Source organism: Haematobia irritans, chromosome 4 (assembly GCF_050003625.1).
Source record: "Haematobia irritans isolate KBUSLIRL chromosome 4, ASM5000362v1, whole genome shotgun sequence".
Lineage (NCBI taxonomy): Eukaryota > Metazoa > Arthropoda > Insecta > Diptera > Muscidae > Haematobia > Haematobia irritans.
The window spans coordinates 211,613,276-211,641,238 of NC_134400.1; the positions used below are offsets into that span (position 1 = coordinate 211,613,276).

General features: G+C 33.5%; 4 protein-coding genes and 1 long non-coding RNA gene across 9 annotated transcripts; 2 read left to right on the forward strand and 3 right to left on the reverse strand.

The window, feature by feature from the left end:
- Nucleotides 1-100: 100 nt before the first annotated feature.
- Nucleotides 101-14,598, reverse strand: LOC142236589 (uncharacterized). 3 transcript variants are annotated; one of them, XM_075307814.1, is made up of 7 exons: nt 12,438-14,598; nt 3,433-3,531; nt 1,896-3,369; nt 1,779-1,831; nt 706-804; nt 480-643; nt 101-418 (listed from the first exon to the last, which is right to left on the reverse strand). In XM_075307814.1, exons 2-7 carry the CDS (start codon nt 3,507-3,509, stop codon nt 387-389), a joined length of 1,899 nt encoding a protein of 632 aa, XP_075163929.1. In that variant the 5' UTR covers nt 3,510-3,531; nt 12,438-14,598; the 3' UTR covers nt 101-386. The 3 variants fall into 3 exon arrangements, with proteins under 3 accessions (XP_075163929.1, XP_075163931.1, XP_075163930.1); XM_075307816.1 differs by lacking the exon at nt 12,438-14,598 and adding an exon at nt 5,500-5,739; XM_075307815.1 differs by lacking the exon at nt 12,438-14,598 and having other exon boundaries at nt 3,433-3,867.
- On the forward strand, nt 6,424-7,592 carry LOC142234763 (uncharacterized). Of its 2 annotated transcripts, none has more exons than XM_075305942.1 (3): nt 6,424-6,790; nt 6,853-6,985; nt 7,066-7,592. In XM_075305942.1, the coding sequence occupies exons 1-3, from the start codon at nt 6,628-6,630 to the stop codon at nt 7,442-7,444; spliced, it is 675 nt and encodes a 224-aa protein (XP_075162057.1). In that variant the 5' UTR covers nt 6,424-6,627; the 3' UTR covers nt 7,445-7,592. The 2 variants fall into 2 exon arrangements, with proteins under 2 accessions (XP_075162057.1, XP_075162058.1); XM_075305943.1 differs by having other exon boundaries at nt 6,425-6,790; nt 7,069-7,592.
- A 201-nt stretch (nt 14,599-14,799) lies between the features above and the next one.
- Nucleotides 14,800-17,486, reverse strand: Pus7 (pseudouridine synthase 7). Its single transcript, XM_075307813.1, has 5 exons — nt 17,208-17,486; nt 16,967-17,154; nt 16,504-16,903; nt 15,896-16,451; nt 14,800-15,839 (listed from the first exon to the last, which is right to left on the reverse strand). The coding sequence occupies exons 1-5, from the start codon at nt 17,327-17,329 to the stop codon at nt 14,922-14,924; spliced, it is 2,184 nt and encodes a 727-aa protein (XP_075163928.1). The 5' UTR covers nt 17,330-17,486; the 3' UTR covers nt 14,800-14,921.
- A 6,485-nt stretch (nt 17,487-23,971) lies between these two features.
- Nucleotides 23,972-25,950, reverse strand: LOC142236527 (uncharacterized). 2 transcript variants are annotated; one of them, XR_012722077.1, is made up of 5 exons: nt 25,632-25,950; nt 24,979-25,398; nt 24,821-24,917; nt 24,446-24,703; nt 23,972-24,191 (listed from the first exon to the last, which is right to left on the reverse strand). It is a non-coding gene; the product is annotated as an uncharacterized LOC142236527 (long non-coding RNA). The 2 variants fall into 2 exon arrangements; XR_012722076.1 differs by having other exon boundaries at nt 24,446-24,917.
- Nucleotides 25,951-26,734: 784 nt separating this feature from the next.
- Nelf-E (negative elongation factor E) lies at nt 26,735-27,937 on the forward strand. The gene is made up of 4 exons (XM_075307757.1): nt 26,735-26,902; nt 26,968-27,482; nt 27,536-27,702; nt 27,765-27,937. The coding sequence occupies exons 1-4, from the start codon at nt 26,822-26,824 to the stop codon at nt 27,839-27,841; spliced, it is 840 nt and encodes a 279-aa protein (XP_075163872.1). The 5' UTR covers nt 26,735-26,821; the 3' UTR covers nt 27,842-27,937.
- The last annotated feature ends 26 nt before the right edge of the window (nt 27,938-27,963 follow it).

Genomic DNA, 27,963 nt, shown 5'->3' on the forward strand with positions numbered 1-27,963 from the left:
CAGTATTTCAATTCAAAACATAACAAAGACTTTAATTCTGCGGGTGCTAATTGTCCCAGATTTTAGTAACTAGAACCTCATATTAAGCATTGCACATCTATTACATTTCAATTAATTAAGAGAAAATTGAAAATTTTATTTTTAAATCAAATAAATATAAATTTATGAATATTATTTTAATAAATGTGACAATTGCCAAATTCCCAGTAGTTGATTTTTTAAAATTTTCTTTGTTGTCTTTAAAATTCGATATATGATCTCATCTTGTTAAAATGTGTAAGTGGATTTTGTATAATGTATAGTCATACACATATATGTATAATAATTTGGAAAGTTTTTAATACGAATATGTTGCTTCTAACATATAGATCTTTGTTTTTATTGTTTTAAGCTGGAGATAAGGTGGTCCTTAAATATCCTGCAAAAATAAATACAACTTAATATGGTTCAATTTGTAACAATTTCACATTCGTACATACCTGTTACATTTGTATCGTGAATGCCACTACCATTGGGTGAAGAAGAACATAACACGGAAGAATTGTTTGGTAAATTGGAATTTGTGCTGCCGCCAACTCTCTGGGAATGATGTTGTTGCTGATTACAACCCATTTTTTTGTGATTCGAATTTGATTGTTGTTGGCTAAGGAGAAAATGGGGATGCAGTTCGATATGGTATGTGATAGTCTAATTAAATGTACTTACTTCTTCTCTGCATCTTTTTTATTATTATATATTGCCAATTCTATTTCGGTATGTTGGCTGCTCATATGACGTACCCATTCTTGAGGTGTTTCGAAGCGCCTAAAACGAAAAAATAAAATAATTTTTAAAGAGCTGGATGTTATGATTGCCCATAAAATCTTAAACTAAAAATGTGTTTGCGTGCCGATAACACAGTTCTCCATATAGTTCTAACGAGATACTGTACACAATCGATAATATTGGACTGAATGAATTTCGGGAGCTACTATGGTACAAATCCCAGTTTCGATCATTTCGGGATGGCTTATCTCCTCTTGGTAAATGTCGTAAAATTTCATAGTTTCGAAACTTATTCTAAAGTCTGCACCTCTAGCCAAAAATTTCGTTTGGGTGCCAATAGTAATGTTTTGCTATGTATTTGTTGTGGGAACAAAATGTTAATAATCGATAATAACGTTCCACGGAATTTTCGGTACATGCCGCCCTTAGGCAGTGCCACACCTAATATAACATGGCGTTCTAAGTCGGCAATAAAAGGGAGGATGGGAGCTTATGATAGAATAGGTAAGGCATAGTGGCAGTAATGCATTGTTATTTTCCAACGAAAATTACTAAAAATGCTGTTATCGTCTGTTTTCATCATTCTCATATGAAGTACATGGTGAAACTGTATTAATACCATGAAAATTTTGTCGCGCTTAATATATGTCTTTATTACACCCAAAAAATTTCGTTATTCATAACAGCAAAAATGTATCCTAAAACAGCTGTTTTTGTCTGTTGAAAAGAGAAAGTAGTCCATGTAGTTGTTTCAACAAATATCCGTTAGTTGAAACAGCAAAATATTTCTCTGCCGAAATAGCAAACGTGATTACTAAAAATTACACTGAATTAGTTGAAATAGCAGATATTTTTGTAATGGCAACAAACTTTTTATATGTACATAATCAAAAACTCCTAATTGTTTAATTTTAAGTAGACCAAAGTGAATTTTGATTTCTAAACTAGCAGATTGAAAAATAACAGTTAGTATTTGCTATTAACAGCAGTCTCTTTTCTATGAGTGTACTTACGTGGAACATATATCACACTGGAGACATACATGGTCCGAAGTATTTTCCTGTTGCTACAAAAATAGAATCAAAAAGATATATGAAAGCTTATTAAGGAATATTAAAAAAATTAATTACCGATATCCTACGTCTCTTCTTTGGCACATAAGATGACTTTTGCACGGGAGTTGTTTCACCACTACCACCAGTGTATACTGAAGATCCCGAAGATGTATTGGGTGCGGCATGTGTTTCTAAATGCCTTAAAAGACTTGTTTTATCCTCACATACTTTTTTGCAAATGTCACATGCGAGGTAACCATCGAAATCCCTTCCGTTTGATTCTGATTCTAAAGCGAGGGAAGATGTCAACTGCGATGACGATGGCTCGGTTTTAATTTTTTGCACTTTGAAATCAGTATTTCCATTCTTTTTCATGGAGTGTATTGTGCTTGATGGTGCTGCCACCCAATCGGCGGGTTCTTCCTTTATCGATACATAAGATGGGCCAGCTGCTACCACCTGTTGTGAATGGGTGGATGGTGATGTCGATACTAAATGCTGCATATCTCCTTCACCTCTTATGACCGAAGTAGCCTGTTTAGAATGTGGTAAATGTTTGGAATAATTAAAACCTCCATCTGCCGCTGCAACATAGTCATGCATACTCCCATCCGTATGATCATTCGTAGAAGACAAATGTATTTCCTGCTCATACAAATTGGATGGATTATCTTCTGGGCATTCGCTGCCACTAGTACTTTGCTGCATATAATCGGTACAGTTCTTGGTACACATGGTACTGTTATTAGCTTCGTTATGCGTGTGACAATCTCTTTGTAAAATTATTTGTGACGGTGGATTATCAGTAATTCGTGAGCAGCCATTACATCCTAGTTCGTTGCATATGGAAGTTGTCGATTCATCTCTTAAAGCCGTCGTCGCCGTCGAAGTCTCTTGTACTGGGGCATAACAACATTTCTCTCCAGGATCTATGGCCACATGTTTGTTAATGGTTATAGCATTGGACGATGATGCAATATTGCCCATACTAACCGCCGCGGATGGAACTGTAAGTGTACTTATAGGTTTCGTTGATTTCATAATCACTGGACTGGTTTTAGGTAAACCGGAAGTACCAAGACTTCTGGAAACTGTTTGTTGTTGTTCCACCAAATAACGTACCGAGGTAGGACCTGTACTTAGTGGCATGCGTATTAAATTATAAGTTGCTGCTGCATTACTAGTAGTGACTGTCTGTTGTTGCATATTCGATGCAATGGGTGAAGGAGTACGGCATAATCCTCGTATCTTTAACATTTCTCCGCCTTTCAAAACTTCACTGAGAATATCATTTGAGACAGTAGCTTCACCCACATACATGTATTGTACCAAAATTTGTATAGCTCGATGACTTAAATCGGGAGGAAGTATAATATGGAATTGGCCATTTGATCCATTTGCAATTGGCGAGGTTTCAAAGATGCTCGAAAAGAACTGGCTACATGAACTCAATATGAATTTGTGAGCAGATATGCCAACGGTGGGCATAGAACTGGTCGTTGATAGAGTATTGGAGCTGTATAAAACAACATCGGCGTATTTTTCATTTCTAAGGAATATAAAGTAAATGTTAATCTACGGAACTTAAGTAAAATTTTATTACAATCCATACTTGTATAAAGTTGCCACGGAAGAATTCAAATAAGTGGAATGCGAGTCCCATTTAAGGTGGTAGTTTTCAGCAGTCATTTTTTAAAATTACTCATAGAAGCTTTAACGATATAAAAAAAGTTTCATGAGTTATAGCTATGATTCAAAATGTTACATTTAATTGTAATTGTTGTTATAGTAAAATCTAATTTTTTCATGCCGGACATTTTGCCGGAAATGCACTTCTGGCGAATTTTTTCTCTACCCATGAGTAATGAGTAGATATACCAACGAAAATTTCCCTTATTGGTGTTAAAAGCCGGTAAACTCTAACGAAATTTCCGCTACCCATAAGGAATGCATTTCTAATGGTTAAATAATATTGTGTGAGGCGTTGTTATCGACAGCATATATTCTATATCCATAAGAAATACCTTGGAAGAATGTCTTATCGACATTCAACGGGCGTAACTGTATTTTAATTAGCACCTTGTTCTGGGAGAAAATGTAAACAATCGATAACAACGCCTCACGGAATTTTCGTTAGCAAAAAAAAACAATGCATTTCTTATAAGTAACGGAAATTTCGTTTGAGGTGCGACCTTAAAGCACCGGACTTAAACCCGGTATATAGATCTGCATGCAAGGGTTGCACCTCTAGTCGAAATTTCCGCTACCCATAAGAAATGCATATATTTGCAAAAGAGAGAAGTGAATACCGGGCTTTAATGCGCCTTGCAGAATATAAGTTATCCGGACGACACTGCTCGTGTCGAACATTTCCCATATATTGGTCACATTATAAGTTAAGTCTGAAGGCATAATCGATACTGCTGCATATTTATGGGATCGATAACACATTTACCGATTATTTAGCCATCGCTGACAATTCGTATCGATTGGACACACTGTAAAGGGCACCTTATAAGATCGGATAAACCTTGCGACACAACACGTTGCGGCGACAAATCCGTTAGTATAAGGTCATGTTTGCGTGTTGCGGGGATGTGTTGGCATAAATTCAAAACAACTTTGATTTTTTCTGGTTGGGAGGCACAAACCTTTATGTGTAAGGGATGTTCGCCAACCATTATCAAAAACAAATTTGCAATGAAATAATGAGTTCGCCAATTCTGGTTCGACATTTAAGAAATATATAAGTCTAAACCAGAATTGTGGCAAAATCTTAGAAAAATTCCACTTCCATTCAATGGAAAACTAGGCGAGACGTATTTTGAAATTCATAAAGTAATTTGTAATTTATTACATGTGGATTACTTCAGAAATCGTTGTATTGCCACATATACCCGGATTTCTATTGTTTTCTTCCATTTTTTAGTAACAAATGGCTTCAACCATATCTTTAGGGCTGTTTTCTTTTTGCACTGGATACAACATTTGTATGGGCTATCCAGTACATCGTTGCACTGGTGTTCTATCCAGAACATCTCATCAGTGCAAGTCGCGCCGATCTTGCCAGATTGTGTTTTGATAAAGTGACGCTTCATCGATTCACAATAGCACTTTATTGTGACTAATTTATCGAAAAAACATGTAATTCAAAGTGGTATAGTGTCATAAATAATCGCAGCAGTAAATATTTATTACTAATTGGATCATTTCATACATTAAAAATGCAAGATTTCACTTCTTTTCTGTGATTGTTTTTAAACAGCTGATGACAGTTTTGCATATTTTTGGAGATGTCCTGGATAAACGAGTACTCTGTTTTCTTTTAGTCCTTCACGGCTTAGGGTATCCAGTGCTAAAAGAAAACAGCCCTTTTATTGTTTATGTTTATGGTTCTCTTTATTTCTTCATGTTGTCATCATATTTGTTCGTGCAGTGTAAGGGCAAAACTTGAACGAACACACAACAAATAGGCGAACCTCTGTGGTAGTGTTTATCGACCGTGTAAGGTCCGCTTAAGATTCTTTACAAACACAGACATTCCGCCCGGAAAAACTTATAGTCTGTAAGACGCATAAGAGAGAATATGCGAACAATCGATAACATTGTCCTAATATTTCTTCTACGGGAGTAACTGGACAATAACAAATATGTATATGCACCTCTAAATCCAACCCACCTTTTCGGAAAATTCCTTTTGTACGCCAATAACAGTTCACGTAATTTTCATCATAATACGTTCACACCTTATTGTCTGCTAAATTTGAAAAGTATTCTGTCTCGATCTAAAAGTTCATACGACCCATAACATATGTTCACAGTTGGATGTGTAATACACAATACAATAAAACACAGTACTATAGTACTTTTTTCAATACACTTTCACCTTTGTCAGTACCGTGGTACCCCCGCGAATGATTTAGTACCTTTTGTGTATACAGTTTTGAGCCGATATCAGATTTATGGAACAATAGTTTTGACAAAATATTTTAATATTTTGAGAAAGTTTTTAACAAACTTATTTACTAATGGTCTTTTACAAATTTGTCAAAGTAGACAAGTTTATGCGGTAAGAAAATCTCGATTTTGTAAAAAAAAAACATTTTCTATAAAAAATTTTCAAAATTTTTTTCTATCGAAAATTTTGTCAACATTTTATTACTATAGAAAATTTTGTCAAAATTTTAGTTCTATAGAAAATTTTGTCAAAATTTTATTACTATACAATATTTTGTCAAAATTTTAGTTCTATAGAAAATTTTCTGAACATTTTATTTTATAGCAAATTGTGTCAAAAATTTATTTTTAGTTATAAATATGTGACGCACCATTTTTGAAAGAATTCTACCAACTTTGGCAACCGCGATTACAATACCACTGTAGTCTTTGTAAGCGGATATAAAACAAAAAAAATATATATTTAAAATTGTGGAGTTGACAATCAAAATTTAGTCTAAAAGAGATTATTGTAATCTTCCAATGGAATTTTTGTTGAAATTTTGTGAAAAGTACTTTTTCGCCCAAAAAGATACCTTTTTGGTACTTTCTTAAAATTGAATTTTCCATCCCTGATGTGTATGCATTAGATATGGCAACGCTCATTTAGTTTTTTGTTTATATATACAAAGCAATTTCTTTTTACCAAATTGTTTTCTCAAAATTCGGTCGAATGAAACAAATTACATATTCGTGTGTCCACGAGAGGTTATTAGGGACCAAAACATCATTGAAATATTGTTAGCCACTTCCATAGTGCTCCAATACGTTTATAGTTTCATTAGCGTTTTGTCCTTTGGGCCAAAAAAGGATGTCTGGATTCCCTATAGACCTAGAATTTGATAGGAAACTAATAGATTTGATAAAAGCAAATCCTATGCTATATGAGAGAGACTTAAGAAGCAGTCCTTACAATGATATGAAAAAGAAATTCGAACTGTGGAGTCATATTGGTCAATCATTAAATCGAGACAGTGAGTTGAACCTGTTTACTTATTTACTCTGTTGTAATTTTCCACACATCTATGTGTTACAGCAAAGGATTGTTTACTTCGATGGAAAAGTCTTCGTGCTAAATATCGTAGAGAGATGGCAAAATTAGGAAAGGAATCGGGATGGGAATTATTGGATAACATGAAATTTATTGAGAAACATATAAAATATCAAGGGTAAGATTTATGAAATGCTCAACATACGAAAGCCATTTAATATATTTATATGTATGTATATTTCATCCATCACAACTTAGCAGAACGCAGCGCAATTTGAAAAGTCCCGAACATCAAAGTGTTCCATTTAATTATTCAATGGAAGCTGAACAGCTAATCGAAGAAATTCATGATGAAGATGACGATCCCTTGCAAGAGGCAATGGATGAACAGATTAGCACCTTTGTACCATCCGCATATACGAATAAAGAAAAAGTGTTTTCATCCCCTTCAACCACATTAAATACCACTGGAGGTTCCGGAACTCAGTACAGTGGTACTATGAAACGAATTGAAGCCCTGCTAGAAGGTTTGGGTGGAGAGAATCAACATAAAGCCGAAAAGCGTATTGTAGCCTATTTGTGTAAATGTCAATTGAAAACTCTTAATAATGAAGATGTGGACGAAGTTGACATATAAGGTGTAAGAAGTTGTTTTTTATGAACCAATGGAAAATAGAATACATACATAGTTTGTAAGTCGTATGATTATTGTTAGATTACGTTAGATACGACAACAACAAAACAAAATATTAAATAAAGTGCTATTATATTTTAAAGGGAAACAATGTCCGCAAATCCTCTTCCAGGTGAATGTGAATCAATTCCACGATTTTGGTGTCTTACAATCCAATTTCACGGGAATTTTACAGAAAATTTAAAAAAAGATCGTAAAATTAAGGACACCAAATTTTCCCGTTCGTGGATTTGACGTGAATAGTGGAAGTGGAACTGAAGTGTATATCCAAACATGGGTCTAAGTTATGTTAATTGGATGGGAAATGTTTATATGATTAATGAAATTACTTTTTCTATTTTAAATTAGCTGTACAGAAGTCGAAAATAGACTATTCGACTTTAGTCGAAGAAAGTCAAAGTTGAGTGTTCGTAAACTGCAAAATCCACTTGCAGACTTTTATTATATATTTTAATTTGCTAATCTATATGTCTTGTTAACCAATGGATTAATTGGCTAGATATGTTGGCCAAAATAAACTTTTAACACCGCAAATATAAAAAAAATAAGTAAGGAAAGTCTAAAGTCGGGCGGGGCCGACTATATTATACCCTGCACAACTTTGTAGATCTAAATTTTCGATACCATATCATATCCGTCAAATGTGTTGGTTGCTATATATAAAGGTTTGTCCCAAATACATACATTTAAATATCACTCGATCTGGACAGAATTTGATAGACTTCTACAAAATCTATAGACTCAAAATTTAAGTCGGCTAATGCACTAGGGTGGAATACAATGTTACTAAAAAAATATGGGAAACATTTAAATCTGAAGCAATTTTAAGGAAACTTCGCAAAAGTTTATTTATGATTTATCGCTCGATATATATGTATTAGAAGTTTATGAAAATTAGAGTCATTTTTACAACTTTTCGACTAAGCAGTGGCGATTTTACAAGGAAAATTTTGGTATTTTGACCATATTTGTCGAAATCAGAAAAACATATATATGGGAGCTATATCTAAATTTGAACCGATTTCAACCAAATTTGGCACGCATAGCTATAATGCTAATTCTACTCCCTGTGCAAAATTTCAACTAAATCGGAGTTAAAAATTGGCCTCTGTGGTCATATGGGTGTAAATCGGGCGAACGATATATATGGGAGCTATATCTAAATCTGAACCGATTTCAACCAAATTTGCACGCATAGCTACAATGCTAATTCTACTCCCTGTACAAAATTTCAATTAAATGGGAGTAAAAGATTGGCCACTGTGGTCATATGAGTGTAAATCGGGCGAACGATATATATGGGAGCTATATCTAAATCTGAACCGATTTCAATAAAATTTGGCACACTTGACTATAGTACTAATTGTTCTTCTTGTGCAAAATGTTAGGCAAATTAGGGTAAAACTCTGGCTTCTGGGGCCATATAAGTCAATATCGGGCGAAATATATATATATGGGAGCTATATCTAAATCTGAACCGATTTCTTCCAAAATTAATAGGGTTCTATTCTGACCCAAAACACATACTTGTGCCAAATTTGAAGTCGATTGGACTAAAACAACGACCTAGACTTTGATTACAAAAATGTGTTCACGAACATGGCTATATCGACTCATGAGCCCACCCTGAGCATTTTTGCCAAAGACACCATGTGTCTATCTCGTCTCCTTCTGGGTGTTGCAAACATATGCACTAACTTATAATATCTTGTTCCACAGTGTGGCGCAGGGTATAACGAGGCAGGAGAGTCTGTTATCTTCTTATAGCAGGTGCAAATCGCCCGATAACTCAATAATCTAATATCAGACGCAAACGGTTATTATATTATACATAATTGTAGTTCATTTAATTAATATATATCCTATATAAATATATATATCCCAATAGACGAAAAGTTTGCTTTCTGCTTCCGATACAGACACCACTTTGTTTCCTTTATAACCTTATTTGTGAAACATTCGGATTTCGAAACAAATAAAATACATACTGCTTGATCATGGAACACCGAATCATCACGAGACGATGCGTTTACATGGAATGAACCAAACGTTGAAATAGTTTTGCTGTAAAGCCTCAAGTGTTGTCATGAAATCAAGCATATTTCATTACAGGTACTAAGTTGAATTGAATGCACTATATGTATGTGTTATTCTTCTTGCGTTAAAAATTGGCAAATAAATTAAAAAAAGCCTAATTTAGATTAACAACTACAAATAACTAAAAAATATTGGAATGGCACCTTTATATAAAAAATGGAAAAAATTTGTAGATGAATATTTAGCTGTTATCTTCAACTTGAACGGTTAAATTTACGGATAAAAATCGAAGCAATATCGAACAACAATAGGCTTGCTGTTTTATCAAGACTATTTTTACTTTTCCAGCATAAAAAAATTGCTAATATTTTTTTTCTATTTAACCAAATAATATTCAAAAAATGGAGGCTACAAATATAACAAATTTTATGGACCTTTTTTAAGTGTAGCTAAGAATAATTTTTTTTTAATTGAATATTTTATCTAATGAATTTTCAAGACCCAAATTTACTTTTTGAATATTTAAAATCCCAGTTATTCTTAAATGCAATCAGCTAATATTTTACTTGCTCTTTCAGTTATCAGTTTGGGATGAATTCGGATACTGAGAAAAACAAAAGACATATTTTGAAAATATTAATAATTTGTGGAAGTTTGAGCCAAACAGAAATTTATTTTGGGAGAGTGAAAAATGAAATACAAAATTGGCTATTTTATTGTTTGGTGTTTTATCTGCTAACAAATTTCTTTGAGCCTTCATGCCAGAGAAAAAAATCGATTTCTATAAGAATATCATATTATTTCCGCTAAATATTTAATAACAATTCTTTGTCACAAAATACAAATGTGAAAAACTTTAAGTAGAAATGAAAACGGATTTTTTATCAAATCAGTTTGTTTCATTACAACATTTAGGTTTGCGTGCCATCAGATGTTGCATGTTAAAAAATCATATTAATGTAAAACCCAATGTCAGATTTATGCCACTCAAATTCAGGGCCGTTATGCTATTTATATTCGATCCAAACTAAATATCTCAAGGCGATGATTTATTTACAAAATTTACTTTACTATATTTCTTGCATATTTTCTTATACACTCATAGAAAAAAGTCTGCTAAATATAGTGGTCTAGCGGAAACTAATTCGTAAAATTTTTAATGTCCAAAAACATTATCTAGAGGATTTTTAAGAACCAAAATTATTTGTTTGTATATTCCTGCCTATCAACTAACATTATGGTTGTTGCTATGCCTTAATTTTTCGGTGTGTATTCTTTTTTGGAAGATATGGATCCTATTAGTTTATGTCAAATATAAATCCCTATTTTTTGGATCTCATATATTATACCATTTTATGTGAAGAATTTGTATATTTTTAATTTGTATAATGTTTCATAAAAAATAAATAAATAATTACAAAGTTTTTTGAATTATGCTACAAAATATTTTTGTAGTTTTATTGTAATGTATATTAAATTGGCGACCTGAAGCTTATAAATAAAGTCAAATTAAATTGAATTAAAAATACACGACATATTCTTAATATATTGGGACAATGGACTGAATAGTCTAAGTGAGTCTGAAATGTCGGGCTGCTACTATACCTAATATATTGTTTGATTGTGTTATTGCGACAGTCTCAAACAAACTAAAACATGTTTAATCGAGTTTAAAACATAGCACACTGTTTGTTTGCTATTTCAGCAAAGTGAGTCTTAAATGTCGGGCTGCTACTATACCTAATATATTGTTTCATTGTGTTATAGCGACAGTCTCAAACAAACTAAAACATGTTTAATCGAGTTTAAAACATAGCACACTGTTTGTTTGCTATTTCTAACAGCTTCCCGTTTTCAGCAGATTTTTCTGTAGTGTCTACTAAGAATTATCTTTGGGTGTATAAAAATTAAAAAAAAAAATAAGTGAGAAGGAAGTAAGTTATTTCATATATCTGATATTGATTTTAATTTTTAAATAAAAAAAATATTCATTTTGTGTCACAGTATCATTAAGCTAACTAATCAATAAGACCAACCCAACTAACATGGTACATACATATCTATCTATACACACAATGGAAATATAGGACATGAGATTGTTTCACCTATCAACATACATATATACTTCTCTTATAAAAAAAATCATTGATAATTCTTCAATAAGTTAGACAAATTTTATAGATTGTCACAACTTTTGTAAATTATTTCCCCTTGAAAAACATATTCTACGAAACATTATCCTCTCGTGTATTGACATACCCATCTAACTAAACGGAAAATGGAAGAGTTTATTATCGCCTTTGTCACAATCGAAAATGAAGTAAACGCTTCAGTTGGTCCCCTCCCCTTCAGCCATCTATGTAAAACAATAACAACAGTAGTCACAACACCCTCCACCCTTTTCACGATGACGATGGACGAGTAGTCACTACAGTCCAAGTGCGACGAGACATTAACACAAAATTATTGATTGATTTTCAAAAAGGCACAGACACATACAAAAAAATCAATAATTCCAACAATTTCTCTTAGTCACAAGTAATTTTTAAAAATTTCGCATTTCTGTAACTTTGCAATTTTGTTCCAGTTGCTTCTTCTTATGAATTCAGAAATCATCACTTTGTTCAAATTTGTTTTCACTTTTTTGGAATTTCAAAAATTAAGCGCCTTTTCTAGGAATTTATTTGTCTCTAACAGATGTTTCAGGCGAAATATTTGTAGTGGTCTTGAATACAGACAGAGAGTCCTATGAATGTCTTTATATGATTTTTAGCTTTATTCATGAATGTAGTCAACCACTATATATTTAATTTTCGTTAATTTTTTTTAATAAAAGTTCTAATTTATGTTTTTTTTAGTTATTATTTGGAATAAAAATTATTTCTATGATAGTACATACGTGCCGTCGTGCGTTATGTGTGTTATGTGCTCAAAAGTCAAAGTAAAAATGTTTGAGAGTCCTCAGTAGTAGTCCTTGTTGTGCTGTTTTGTTGGCGTTTTATTTATGCTGCTGCTTCTTGCTTCCTTGTGGCGTTGATGATGATGAAGAATAAACCTCTTTTTGGCGTCGTTGTCGTTTTAGTTGCATGTACCATAAGTCTGAGGGGTATTGTGGGAGGCAATGGGGCAGTGTATTCCTCTTAATGGAAATTTTGCGCGCTTACACTTCGATTTATCATTCTCTCTCTCGGCTTTGTTGTCGTTTATGACATCGTTGTGGTTTTCTCTCAGTTAACGGGCAAAGCTCCCTCCCACTTGGGCGAAAAAATACACTATTACCGCTATAAATTCATTGTCTAAGGGACAATAATAGTGGGTGAAAGACTATAGCTGTGGCATTGTTGTATGATACAGAGAAGAAGTTTATTTTGTTTATTTTACTATTGAGGTGTTTGTTTGTACTCGAATGGATTCCGTCTGTTGCTCTGTTGGGTGTTTGATGGCATTATTGATTTTCGGTTTGCCTTGTATCATGTTATGGCGGACATTGAGCCAGACTTGGAATATTGAATGTTTTATTATTAATGTAGATAATCGAGTTTTCCACCATAGGCTTTTTTAAACATCGAGTATTTTACTAAATAATTATTTCACATTGGGCCATGGTTCGAACAGTAATTAGTCTGCCGATAAAACTGTAATAGGTGTTTACTATTATTACCAGCATGTGTAATGGTGGCAGTGCTTATGGTAAGGAAGAAAACTTTAAAATTTTTTCCCATTAGTTTTAAAATTAATTTCTGATATTTTGAACCTTTATATATGCTCTATATATTACGCTCAAAATCCACATTTTTTGAGATTTGAAATCGCTTTTTATAAGACAAATGACAGATGAAACCCATTTAATGTGGATTTTGGAAGTGCCAATAGGAGGTCAATGTTGCTGATGATTAATAAATGACCACGTTTAGTTGGGTTAGGTAATGGATAAAAATCGGTTTACCAACTTCCGATTTAACATTTATCAAGAAGTGATTAAGTTATTAAGAAACCGGCCTTAGGACTACAAGTCCATAGTGACACCCTCTCTGAATATTTCTATTATGAATGAGCCCTACTCGATTCTATATTCTTCGTTGTTCAATGATATACCCAAAGAAATTTATTAGTAGAAACAACAGAAATAGCTGTTAAAAGTTTAATGAAAAAGGGATCTCTGTTGTTAGCAACCATTGTCTGCTATTTTTTTAAACTCGATTACAAGAAAACATTGTTTAGTTCGGTCGAAACATGTAATAAAGGGACTATCGTAACTCATCGCAAAACTCAAGAATCGGAATGGTTCTCAAGATTTTCTTTATGCCAGTAAAGAACTAAGCATTCACATAAAACTCAAAATAATTGAATTAATAAATGTCATCACAAAGGATTTTTTCATTTCATAATAACTTCTTTGTATTAATTATAAAAATATTTTATTCGTTTTGTTATTGTTATAGTTGGTTTATTGTTCAATAATTTTGTTGTTTTTGATTTCAGCTTAACCCTCTAATGCCCCAATTTTTTTGCCATCTGATTAAATTTTCAATCTTAACGACACAAAAGCAAGATAACTAAGCAGGAAAAATGTATACCGTAAAATTCAGCATATGCTGCAAAGCCTCTTGAATAGTTTCAAATAAGTTTTGTTTTTATTTTGCCCATTTTTGTTGTCTTAAGTTGTGTTTTACTAAAACCTTCCTTATTAAATGAAGCTCGCCTAAAGGCGGGCTTGGGCATTAGAGGGTTAAAACCATGCATTGACTAAACTAGAAGTGTAGCTAAACCAACAGATGAAAAAATATTTTATTTAAAAAAAAATGCAATTGCTTACGTAAGCCATGTAAAGTAAAATTCCCCAAAGCCCACTTAGCCTTCTAGTCCATCGAAATATGGGTTCATAGTAATACCACGATCATAACTAAGAACAATAAATACTCAGAAATTTAACCAACATTAGTTTTTGTAGGTACATCTGAATGTTTAACTTCTTGGATTTCTTGAAATTTATAGGATACCTACAGGAGATAATGCGGCGTTACAGTATTGTCTTTTTGGGCGATCAAGAAGACTCGCTACACTTTTTCAAGACAGTTTAAGTTCGCCCATTTACCTCATGACAGGCACAGTTTCGAAAAAAAATTGAAAAAGTTAACTTTTTAAAATTTTTTGAAAATTCAAATGTAGTTTTTGGCCAACAAACATTAATTTTCTATAACATATCTAAGAGTCTGTGTTGGATATAATGAAAATCCATTGTTAAATCATTACAAAATATATACCGTTTGATTAAATATTACTTCAGTCGAGTAAAATATTGTTTTTTTATTACAGTCTACAAGTTATTGCAAAAAAAGACAAAAAATTATTACTAACTGTGGAGGTAAAATCATAGGTCTATCTATGCTTCCTTTTCCTCACATGTTTTTGCAATTTTAATGGGTACATCGTCTTTGGCACCACCATTTTCTTCCTGCTCTCCCATTGCGTCAGCATTTCGTTTTTCTGCTTTATTTTCATCGTCTGTAATCTCCGTGGTATTATCTGATTTTTCTTCTTTCATTGCGGCTACTTCTAAAGCCGTTTGATGCGACGCTGAAGTATCACATTTTAATAATTCCCTTAACATCATAGTAGCATATGCAGCAGTGGGTAAACAGAAATCCAAAACAAGAGCTTCGTACTTTGTACTCTCACTGCCCTTGGGCTTAAAGTCATCTAGGGTTTTACCCTTAAGTTTTTCAAAATCCGAAAGTATAAGAGTTTCCTCGGGTGTGGCATATGAACAAAACTCCCAGGACATTTCGCTGGGTTTTATCAACATCTTTCGATATGCCCCGGCCAAGGAAAACGTTTTCACCGTATGCTTTAGTTTCTCCGAACTTAGATCGTATTTGGCCAAATACTCTTCATACCATGAGGCAATTTCATTATTTGGATATGTGATGTCGTGGCCTGGTAAAGGCAATACCACATCGTAAATACAATAGTTACCAGAATTTATATCTTCTTCTGTAAGGGCTTTGACTTTACGTTTGAAAATGGATTCGGTATTCGCATTGGAATTTTCACATTCTTTATCTTGGTTTGCAGTTGCAACGTCGTTTTCTTCTTTGACCTCTGCATTGTCTTCAGTAACATTTTCATCTTGGGCTATTTCCGTTATCTCAATATCTTCATCAATATCATCTTTATTACGATATACCAAATCACCCACAATAAGCTTAAGACCAAATTCTTTAATACGACGTGAAGCCATTTCATTGAATATTAAACTTTGGAAGGCATGTGGATAGAGCAGCAACATATTACGGGGAATCTAAACGAAAATGTCTTGTTAAATGAAAATCGCAAAAAAGTAATAAGGAACAATACCTTTCGCAGGGCATTGGCATAATCATTTTCACCATACTGGGCCAATCCATCTAATAATTTTTTCTCTATAAAACGGTCGGAATAAAACATTTCTGCGGCTTTCTTTGAATCTCTTTCCTTCCACCACATTTCACGTATGGTTTTAAGGAAGGGCATGTCATTTTCCCTAGGTTTTAGGATCAGCTCACATGCCAACTTGTAATCGGCTCTTAGCAATGCCACGCCAACTTCATATGTGGGCACTATGGCACTGTTACCAAATCGTTGAAGGCCAAAATAGTTAATGAACCCATTCTCCTTGACACTTTGCAAGCAGCTCTCGATATTTTGCCGCTTTCCATTCAAGTGTCGTAAAGCTATGCGGAAACGATTTCCCTTCAACTGACCCAATTTCAATACCTCTTTTTGAAATTCAAAGTTTCCAATTTTCACGCCGTACATGTGCTTGATGGAGCCTACAATTTGACGTGGTGTTCGCTTTTTTATACAAAACTTCTGTGTTGTTTTGGCACGTTTGTCCTTGGTACCACAATAATTCACCTGAGAAGGACGTAAACTAGAAAAGAATTAAATGTTGTATATTTGGAAATGTGATATTCGCATCTTACTTAAGTTTATTAGCCATTGATACGGCCACCTCACTCGTGTCCAGGTTTTCTTTGTGTACTATGAAATGTACATATTCTTCTGGGAATGTCCAACGATTACGATCACGTCCCTTTGGCTTCATAACTCTAATGAATTTCTTATCTTCGCCTTTTCCCAAATGTTCGCCACCTATCGTCGAGCTTACCAATTTACCCTCATACAATTTTTTAATAATTTTATGAACATCGGTTCTCTTGTCTTTGTCCAATTCGGTAACATCTACACATATTTGCGAGTCTTCGGGCTTAGCATTGAAATCATACTTAGCATCGGCCAATTCTTTAATTTTATTCCAAATGTCTTGAGAGATAACGTCTTTCAATGATTCTCTTGCTTTTTCCAATTCCTCTGGGCTAAGAACTATGAAAGAAAACCAATCGCACATTAAAATTCCATATCTTACCGTTGAACATTGATACATACGTTCTTCTTTAGCTTCTGGTATATCCAAATTATCCAAATGTAGAACTTTTCCATTGAGATCAATTTCGTTGACGTGGAAGTCGGAAAAACGAGATTTTAAGACACCGGTGAATCCCTCACCTTCACTTACATATTCAGTTATTCCCACCTGATCTTCTTTTAGATTTTCCCGAGTAGTAACATTTTGTCTGAAATCGTAAATAGGTTACAATTCCATTATTAAAAGTTCAAAAATACCTACCTGGTGCGTTTTTGTCCATGGCCACTCTTATCATGTCTTTGATTGTGGAAAGGCCTTTTCTTATCATTGTGATATGGGCGTTTTTGGTGTTTATTAAATCGTTTATTCACTTGTTTACCCATTAATATGGATTAATTATTAATAAACTAATATCAAAGCTAAAATAAAAAACGTGTTTATTAAATCGTTTATTCACTTTGGATTATGGATCACCGAATACCCCTGGCCTACCGAAGATCATCGGTACACAAGCGATGATTGCCTTAGGTAAGACGGTTGGGGGGTGTGAAAAATGTTGTGTCCAGTGTTGTTAAAGCTTGTATTGGTTACTCAATACATTTTTATTCGGTACCCAACGAATCATGACGACTTCAGTTTAACTTTCTAAATATCATGGGGTGTACACACGTTTGCTCGTGACTTTACCTTTAATTAATATGCCTTGGTTATGCACCTCTAGCTAATTTTTTTTTTTCAGAGGTGCGCACCAGCTTACGAAATAGAGTGCTACTTCGAAACGCGTAAAAACATATCGATCGAATTAAGCTAAAATAAAAAACGTGGATTCATAATATGGATTATGACTAAAAAACAAGTTCAAAACACAAGTTTTCCTCCAAATCACGTCAATTTTAGAATGTGAACTCACCTAATTTTGAATATACCCAGAATAACATAACCTATTGAAAATGTATGTCAAAATATTGAAATAAGTTTCATAGAAAAAAGAATAAACAAAGGCTTTTAAGAACATGGACATGTGAAAATAACATAAAAAAATTTTTCCCTTTTCGCTCGCGGTAATTATTTGGACATAGGTTGCATATATGTGAATGTCGAGTAAATGTGAATTTCTAGTTTCCATTGCAACTGTTAAAGGCCGGTATGCATCTCTAGCGAAATTTTCGGTAGCAAAAATTTATTTAAGTCTACAACAAAAAAACAGGGCTGTGTACAAAAATTTTAAACCAGCTAATCGCTTTTAAAAATTGTTAATATATGTTCCAAATATTCCTCAAATAAATTGTTTATTATTTACAGACCTTTTAAAACTTTTACGCACACAATGGTTGCAATAAATTAAATGTTTGCTGCCAAAATATGCTTTTGACAACCCTGTTATTTTCATTAGAGGTGCGTACCAGCTTACGAAATTGAACGCTACCGAAAATTTCGTTAGCATAAATAGCAATGCATTTCTTATGGGAATGAAATTTTTCGCTAGAGGTGCATACCGGCCTTCAACTAAAACATCTCAACCCGGTGTGAACGGTGAAATGTTTTGCAAACGACTGAGGAAAACGAGTCGGTGGGAACATAGCATAAGGAAAGTCCATATCAAATCCGTAAAATGTGTTAAGTGCTGACTCGATCTGGCCACAATTTATTAGGCTCCTACAAAATCTACAGACTTAAAATTTAAGTAGACTAATAAAGCAAAAAAATATGTCAAACATTTAAAGGTGAAGCAATTTTTAGACATCTTCACGAAAGTGTATATATGATTTATCGACCGATATATGTATTAGAAGTATGTGAAAATTTATGTCAGTTTTACACGTCTTCGATTTTACAAGAAAAATGTAGATATTTAGGCCATATTTGAAATCGAAAAAACATATTTATCTGAAATGATTTCAATTCGGCACACTTTACGAAACTATAAATTACACTCCTTGTGCAAAATTCAAAGCAAATCTGGCTGAAATTCTGGCTTCTGGGACCGTATTAGTAGACATCGGGCGAAAGATATATATATATATATATGGGAGCTATATCTAAAACGGGACCGATTTCTTCCAAAACCAATAGGGTTCTATTCTGAGTCAAAATCCGAAGTCGATTGGACTAAAATTGCGACCTAGACTTTGATTACAAAAATGTGTTCACGGACAGACGGACATGGCTAGATCGACTCAGGGGCCGGCCCTGAGCAATATTGCCAAAGACACCATATGTCTATCTCGTCTCCTTCTGGGTGTTGCAAACATATGACTAACCTGGGATCGGTGGATATGGTTTTTAGAGGCCAATTTGTTTCTCCATACGATGTTATATTTGCAATACTTGTAACAATTTCAATTGACATTTTCATCATATTATTATTTGATGTGATAACAATTAAAAGGTAATTTATTCTCTTTAAAATTAAACTAAAAAATTAAACTTACTTTGAATTTGAAATATTGAAAGAAACCCAATAAACACAGGATGAGCGTTTTTCAAATGCAATAACTTTTCAGTTTGAGGGTAAATATAATTTTCAACATAAATTCAACTTGACTTGAAATAGCTCATATTCAATACATCTTCAAACTGTTTGCGAATTACTTCCAATTTGCCAAAATGTTGACGAAATCTTTGAAAAGTTGTTGAAGATAATATGAGAAAACTTTGATTAAACACTACCCTAAAATGCAACGAAAAACCCATGTGGTTTTCAATACTTATTTGTGCAACGAAGTTCGTGGTCAATTGCAAGAAATAAAAAAATGGAAAATTTTAGACAAATAACCAAATAGTTTATAAAAATAGGTAAGTGAAAATAAAAAATGAAATAAAACTTTAAGGAAGTCACTAAATGTATATCTCTTTGCAGAAAACCAAAATCTTTGGATGCTACATTCTTGCAAACATTAAGAAGCCGACCAATGAAAAATGAGTGGCTTATCGACAAGAAAAAGTTTCCAGAAACATTACAAGTGCAACCAATTAAAATTGTTAAAAACAACAAATTGTTGAAATCAACAACTTCTGGATGAAAATGGGCATCACATCGTCAGTTTAATTCATATGCTATTATCAGTTTAAAATGGATAGTTTGTGAATTCCTTCTGCTGGAAATCAATTCTAACACGCGGTCCAGTACGTTCCTAATTTCAAATTGCCCGCTTGTTAATAAATGTTAATGCTGTTTTATGACACCAAAAGGAAGGAAAACGAATTATCAATGCAAAAGTGTTTACTAATAATGTTTAAGATATTTAAAGTTTTGTTGTTTTTTTTTTGTTCTTATTTGTTGATATGTTTAATAAGATTATTATTTATCGATTGGTATTGTAGTGTATTATGTAGTGTAGTGTATTATTATATATTTTATTTTGATGAAAATGAATAAATTATACAAAATTCATAGAATTTTGGCTTTGACTTTCAATTTGAAGTGGGGATATCATTCATACAAATTTAGGTTGAAAAGTATTTGCAACGATGTTAATTTTGAATTTGACTCGCATCGAAAATTGTTTGACAAATTATTGAGTAGCGATGCATTTCAATTTGAGGATAACACTTAAGATATTATTGCTAATGTGTTGAATTTCACTGTTGAGGGTAATGTCTGTTTTTTGTTGAGAACGCGATTTTCTCAACAATTTCTCAACTTGAATATTACCCTAATCCTTTGAAAAAATGTTTGAAAAATTGTTGAAATTTAGCATTTTTCAAACGTTTGTGTTTATTGGGAATACTCATACATATGAAATGATATTTGTGGTCTTTATCCATTTTGTAAAAACTCAGCACAATTTTTGATACTAAAATATATTTTTTATTGTTTTTATAAGTCACTTTAACAAACATTTCAACAAAACTACTTAGACGAACTTGTACAGAAAACATTTGAAACAAACAGCAAAGAGAGTTATAAATAACTCCCCCAAATGCGTCATTTTCGATTAATTGAAAAATTGTTAAATAGAGTTAAAAATTGCTCACTAAAATGTTCAAATATAAATAATACTCGAGAAGAGTAACAAAAGAGTAAAAATAAGTCTTTCTACTGATTAAGTGTTCAAAATTTTAAACAATCATTTTTAAGACTTAAAAATGAGAAAAAAATTGGCAACACTGAGAACAAGCAGACGTATAACTTTATCGCGGAAAATATTTTTTTATTTTATTTATAAATATTTGATAATATTGCTGACCCAGGCAATTCTACTGCAAATATTGCAAAGAATATGCCTGGCCGTATCCCACAAGACATGGAGTTTGATGTAGCTGAGGTAGAAATACCACCAACAAATCATCATCAACAGGCTATCATTGCCGGTAACAATAACAACGATCAAATCAGTTTACAATCGAATGATCGCAAAAGACAAAGGCTTGAAAAAGCAATAACATCGCCAGATATCGTAATTCCCGACCTGTCAGAAAAATTAAAAAACTACAAACCCACTGACCAGAACAGGTTTGGCATTCTAGGAGTGTTAGCAGATGTCAATATTGGAAGTCCCAGTACAAGTGCACAAGCCCCCACCAAAAACAACATTAACAACAACACAAAAATACAAAAACCAAAATGGTGTCCACCCATTATCATTTATAATGTTAACATAAAAACTCTTGTTGACACTCTTCGTAACACAATACCGACATTTTCTTTCAAAATTAAAAATATCAACAAAAATAAAAGCAAGCTTTACTTTTCAGATGTGACTGTTCATGCATCAATGATGGCAATCCTAAGGGAGAAAAACATACATTCATATTCTTTCACACCGAAAGAACTGAAACAAACATCTCTAATAATTAGAGGCCTCACTCCAGATACTGACACTGGAGAAATTGTATCTGAACTGAATACTATTGTTCCCGACACTGTGGCAAGCGTAGTCAAATTCACTACCCCAAATTCCATAAAGAATAATATTGATACCGGACTTTTTCTTGTATCACTATTTCCAGGTAAAACATTGAGTGACGTTTCTAAAATAAACGCACTACAAAGTCAAATAATTGAATGGGAGAAACCAAAAAAAAAAGGGGAAGACATACAGTGTCGCCGATGTCAGAGATGGGGTCACACCTCAAAAAATTGCAATTCGGGGTACAGATGCGTGAAATGTGATCAAGATCATAACCCTGGTGAATGTCAACGAAAGAGAGAAGATAATAAAGAACCATTTTGCAATAATTGCAAAGAGTCGGGACACCCCGCAAACTGGCGAGGCTGCCCCACTTACAAAAAATATGCAGCAGCCAGAAAACAAAGGATTGCCAAAGCAATAGAAGAACGCTCCATTGCAAGAAGCAATGTACAAAAAGCAATTGGTGTATCAAATATCATTCCCGAGCAAAGTTTTGCAAGTCTTTTCAAGTCACATCCTGTGCAGAGTCAGACAACACAAAAACCCTCTATTATAGAGCAATTTATGAGACTGAGTTCACTTTTCCTTGAACCAGAAGAACTAACAATTGAGCAGGAGGTAAACATATTCATGTCTGAATACTCAAAAATGAATAAAGCGGAAGCCAAAACTGAATTTATTCGTATTCTTAACAAAATTAAAACTAAATATGGACCATAGATCCATACATTTTTTAACTTTTAATATAAGATCTCTGGTTGATACCAGTAGACAGATTGACCTTAAGAATACCCTACTGCACAACAATATTGACATTGGCTTCATCCAGGAATGCCATCTGAAAAGAAATAGAAGACCACAAATAAATGGATATAATTTAGTATACGATAACTCACCATTAGGTGTTGCTGTTGTTGTAAAAAATACATTTCATTATGAGAGAGTTTATTTAAATGATGTTGGTTTCAAAGCCTCCTTCATAAAAGTTGAATCGTCCTGTAATAATATAAGGAAAAGATATTTGCTTGGGTCTGTGTATATTCCTTGCAACCACCCAGTTCAGTCGTTAGAATCTGACTTGGAAAAATTACTGAATCTTTGTCAGAACTTTGATGCATTTATACTTGGCGGTGATCTTAATTCAAGAAATCCGGCTTGGGGCGATGTAGTCGAGAATTCAAATGGTAAAATTCTGTTCAATTGGCTGGAAAATCATACATTGGATGTCGCCAGGTTATGTGATTCTTCGCCATCATACCCGAATGGTCCATCCTATCTTGATCATTTTTTAGTTAGTTCTCATCTGATCAGTGGAAATGGAACAAATTATTCAATTTCAACTTTATCATCATTCTCAGATCATTTTCCACTTAAACTTACCCTATCATTTGAACATTCTGGTCTTTTATTGAGAGCTCCAATTACCATCACCTCTTATAAAAACACAAACTGGAACAATTTTCGCACAGATATGGATCTTTCCTCTATTCAATTAATGCCTCAACACAACAACAATCTGAACAATACTGAAATCGATAACTTAATTGAAGAATTCAATGAAAGTTACAAAAGAATACATAATTCACACTCTCAACAAATTCAAATCACCAATAATAAATTCCCGCTGTCGGAAAGAACGAAAAAACTTTTCAAAATTAAACATAACTGGCAAAAACAACTGAAAAACATATTTCACCGTACCGGAAACAGATTGAGTAGTGAGTATACCATTCTCTCGAAACAAATCCAGCTATTAAAAATAATAATTAAGGAATCAGTTAACATTGAGCAAGCTGAAAATTTTAACCAAAAACTACAAAACATCAAACCTGGTCCGTCCGCCTTCAAGGAAATTTACCAAATAACGGGGAAAATAAAATCCCCATTTTGCAGTCATATCAATATCAATGACAATATTTCCACAAATCACAATGAAATAGCAAATCACTTCCAGCAATATTACACTACTGTCTTCCGGAGCACAACCCCCCCTAATCCAATCTCGGATTTTTACACAAAAGTACCTGCTTATCTCAGGGCTACAACTCCGCATATGTACTCATTTGATAATAACCTAAATGCATCTCAAAATTCTGATAGCTTACATTTTACAAATATGGAGCAGATCGGGAATATAATACAACGCATAAATAATAAAAAGTCGACTGGTATTGATGAAATCTCAAACTTTATTATTAAAAAATTTCCCAGTACGACATTAAAAATACTTACATTTATATTTAATCACTGTATAAATAATGGATATTTTCCCTCAGTGTGGAAAATTGCAAAAATATTGCCGATCAAGAAAAAATCAGATAGCGCTGAACCAGCAGACTTCCGGCCAATCTCTCTCTTATCTAATATTGGAAAACTTTTTGAACATGTACTAAAAGAGAAAATTACAAATGATTACATAATTGATCCAATATCAAATTTCCAATTTGGCTTCAGAAAAAACCATTCCACCCAGCATGCACTTTTAAAATTCCATAATGATATCATTTCAAACCTCAATAGCAAAAAATGTACTGTTGCCATTGCACTTGACATTCAGAAAGCGTTCGACACAGTATGTCACATGGGAATTTTGTATAAACTTGCTGGACTGGATACTGATCCATTCATTGTGAAAATTCTTACCAGCTATTTCACGAACCGGAAATTCTTTGTAAATATTCAAGGTACATCCTCCAGTCTAGGCGAGGCAAACAGCGGGGTACCTCAAGGAAGCGTACTGGCTCCATATCTTTTCAACATCTTCCTGAATGATTTTCCGCACACTCATGCTGAATCACAGGCGATTCTTTATGCTGATGATTGTTTGATTTATGCCCACAGCTCCTCTCCGGCGGATGCATTGGATAAAGCATTTGACCATCTCAAACTCATCAATGAATACTACGAAAAATGGGGTATAACAATTAATGCATCAAAATCTGAAGCGATATGCATAAGAAATGCATCTGGTAAATGTCCCAGGTTTGTAGTCCCGGAAAGCAAAACACTCAAACTCACGCTAAATGGCATCGAAATTCCCTTCGAGACCGAAATAAAATATCTGGGAGTCACATTCGACAACTTGCTAAAGTTTAACACACATGCACGAGCAACACTGAAAAAGACAAAGCGTGTACTAGGATCATTCTCCTACATTCTGGGAAACAAATACTTACCTCAAAAAACAAAACTCCTACTTTATAAAGTAGCCATAAGACCAATCTTGATATACGGATTTCCAATCTGGTTCACTATCTCCCCGACAGTGGCTAATGAATTGGAGATCCTCGAACGGAAAGTCTTGAGAAAATGTGTCAACAAGCATTATCAAAGCCGCGAAAAAAAATTCTCGAATTCCCATATTTATGAAATATCTGGAATTCAACCTCTATGCAGATACGCATTCAACCTCCAGCGAACATTTATTGAGAGGCTTGCTACTCACGAAAATGAACTGTTGAGCACAATTTATAACATTGAAGAATACTCTAACTGGTCTGATTCTAAATATCTATCATCCGTTGCCATCATCAATGAAAACCTGGACAATGAATCAGCCAATCACACTTTGCCGCAGTTTTTCCAGCAAACAACACCTGGAACGCATAGAGGATAGTTAATAATTATGTTAATTTCTTTTTACTATAAACTAGTCATAGAAAGAAACATGCTCATATATATTTTATTTAGATCATTAGATCTATAAAAAAAAAACAAAAACAAAAACATGAATCGCCAAAATTCACTTACTTACCTTTAACACAAACGTACCTACATTATGCTTATGCATATTCGATTTAATCTGTGATATTAATGTATAATTACTTACCTTTTCTATAAATGTTACTGTATTAGCGTTCGTAGCTAACACACAAATTGTTATCTCGTTTTAAGTGTTTTGTAGTTGTAGATTATTTATTATAAACGCAGACATTCATGCTCTGCAAGCAACAGTAAAGGTCTAGAGCAAGCCTTATTTTCATTCATCCAATGTGCAATATACGCACAATCGATATATTTACTATGAAGCAAGTTGCTGTATTACATTAAAAACCGTGTATTAGAACAAGACAAATATAGTTCTAAGTTTACTATAACTTATCGATAAGTCCACATCAACAATGTAATCGAAATGAATAAGTCTCAAATAAAAAATATACTATACTATATACTACTTAAAAATGACTAAACTATGAGTCAATTTTTCGATTGAACATTTTTAAATCTTCCAAAAGAGTAAGTTTTTACTCATGTTTTCAAACAATCATCCTAAATATTCGAAAATGTTGGCAGGGACATAATACATGAAGTAAACAAAACAAATACTGTCAAATAAATTTTTGCAATTTAGAAATTGTTACGCCGTTTACGCCTTTCAAAGATGTTATGCCGTTTATCACAGTGATGTCAACTCCCGAAATGCAAAGAGCACCAAATATATATTATAAGATGGATCCTTCTTCTTAACTCTTTGGTAAGAAGAAAATATTATTAAAAATTACATAAAATATCGTTTTTTGAATTTTTTTTATTAAAGTAACGAGTAGTCAAAAGTAATCGAAATTCCCAACACTGCAACTGTCAAAGGGGTCCAGAAGTTCGTTGCACGCGTTGCCAAACCAAAACACTATTTGGCAGTTATTGAAAGCTCGTACTCCGATACGTCATGGGGCGTTCAAATTGGTAAGATTTCACTTTATTGCAGAGATCAACTGACGGATTCCTCAAATTATCAAATGACGGATTCCTCAAATAATTATATGAAGTCGTATGCCCCTTTGTGCTTGTCCCCAATAAGAGTGTACGTACACAATTTTACAAGTAATGATATATGTGTGAACAGCATATAGTCCAACTGAACATACGTGACTTAATGTGACTATTTACGTTCTTTGCCATATGATTCTACCAATTCACACTGTTGTGTTATAGTAGAAGTGAGAAACTCTGGTCAACTTGTCAATAAACAATTTTAAAGCGTTGAAGATTCTTAATTTGGAGAGGAAAAATACATTTAGTATGGTTTATATTCATTTTCCATCCAATTTGACTGAGGAGGAGCATATGCTCCAAGCAAAATATCAAAAATTAAAAAAGAAGGTAACATTATGTCAGATTGTTTTGGCGAAATAGATTTATAAGCTTGTTTTATAAATGATTTTTAGAAAAAGGCTTTGCAATTGATGAAAGCACCCAAGCAAGAGCCGGAAAAGCCAGCCTTGAAACGACCAACTGATGCTAGAGACGCCCGTGAAGTGGCACGCAAACTAATTAAAAGCGGAGCTATTCCTGCTATACAAAAACAACAAACTAAACAAGATCAAACATCATTCAAAAGACCCAAAGGTCAGGAACGTAAGAGACCTATTCCTGAGACATCTGTAGCGGCTTATCAACCATTTTCATCAACCCAAAATGATGTGGCACAAGAGACAATTATAAGTGAAATTATTAAAGAAGAACCACGCATGCAAAACTTATATCAACATTTTGCAACTGAACGTGACCGTGAAGAACGTGGTTTGAATGATAAGAGTAGTCCATTGGATACCCAGGGCGACAAGCCGCGGGCCGGTAATACAATATTCGTTTCTGGTAACAAAGTCACTGAGGATTATTTGAAGAAAACATTCAATGATTATGGTACCATTGTTAATGTTTCAATGGAAATAGAAAAGAGGTGAGCAAGTGAGTTTTATTAATACAATCATAAAATATTCTTCCCTTTTTTAGTCGTGGCTTTGTTACATTTGCCAAACCTGAATCTGCTGATCGTGCCATAGCGGAAATGCATGGTAAAAATGTTAATGGCATAAATTTGCAAGTACAATTGGCCCGTCGACAACCACAAATAGAGCCAATTAATGATGCGTCGTCCTCTGCAGTTTGGTCATCTATTGGTATGTTGCATGTAGTTATAGGAAAGAGCGTATTACTTAATTGTTTTTGTTTTCCTATTTAGCTGCCAGCAAGTCTCAAAAAGGTAGTCATAAAGACCGTCGCGAAATGGTACAATATGATGTAGACTTTTTCGAATAAACTTTTAGCTGGGCTAGTACCATTAGAGTTTAAGTTCTGATTAATAGATGTAAGTACCAAATACATTTCTTATACATCGATGGACAAGTCACAAAATTTTACGAAAAATTTTATCTAAATGG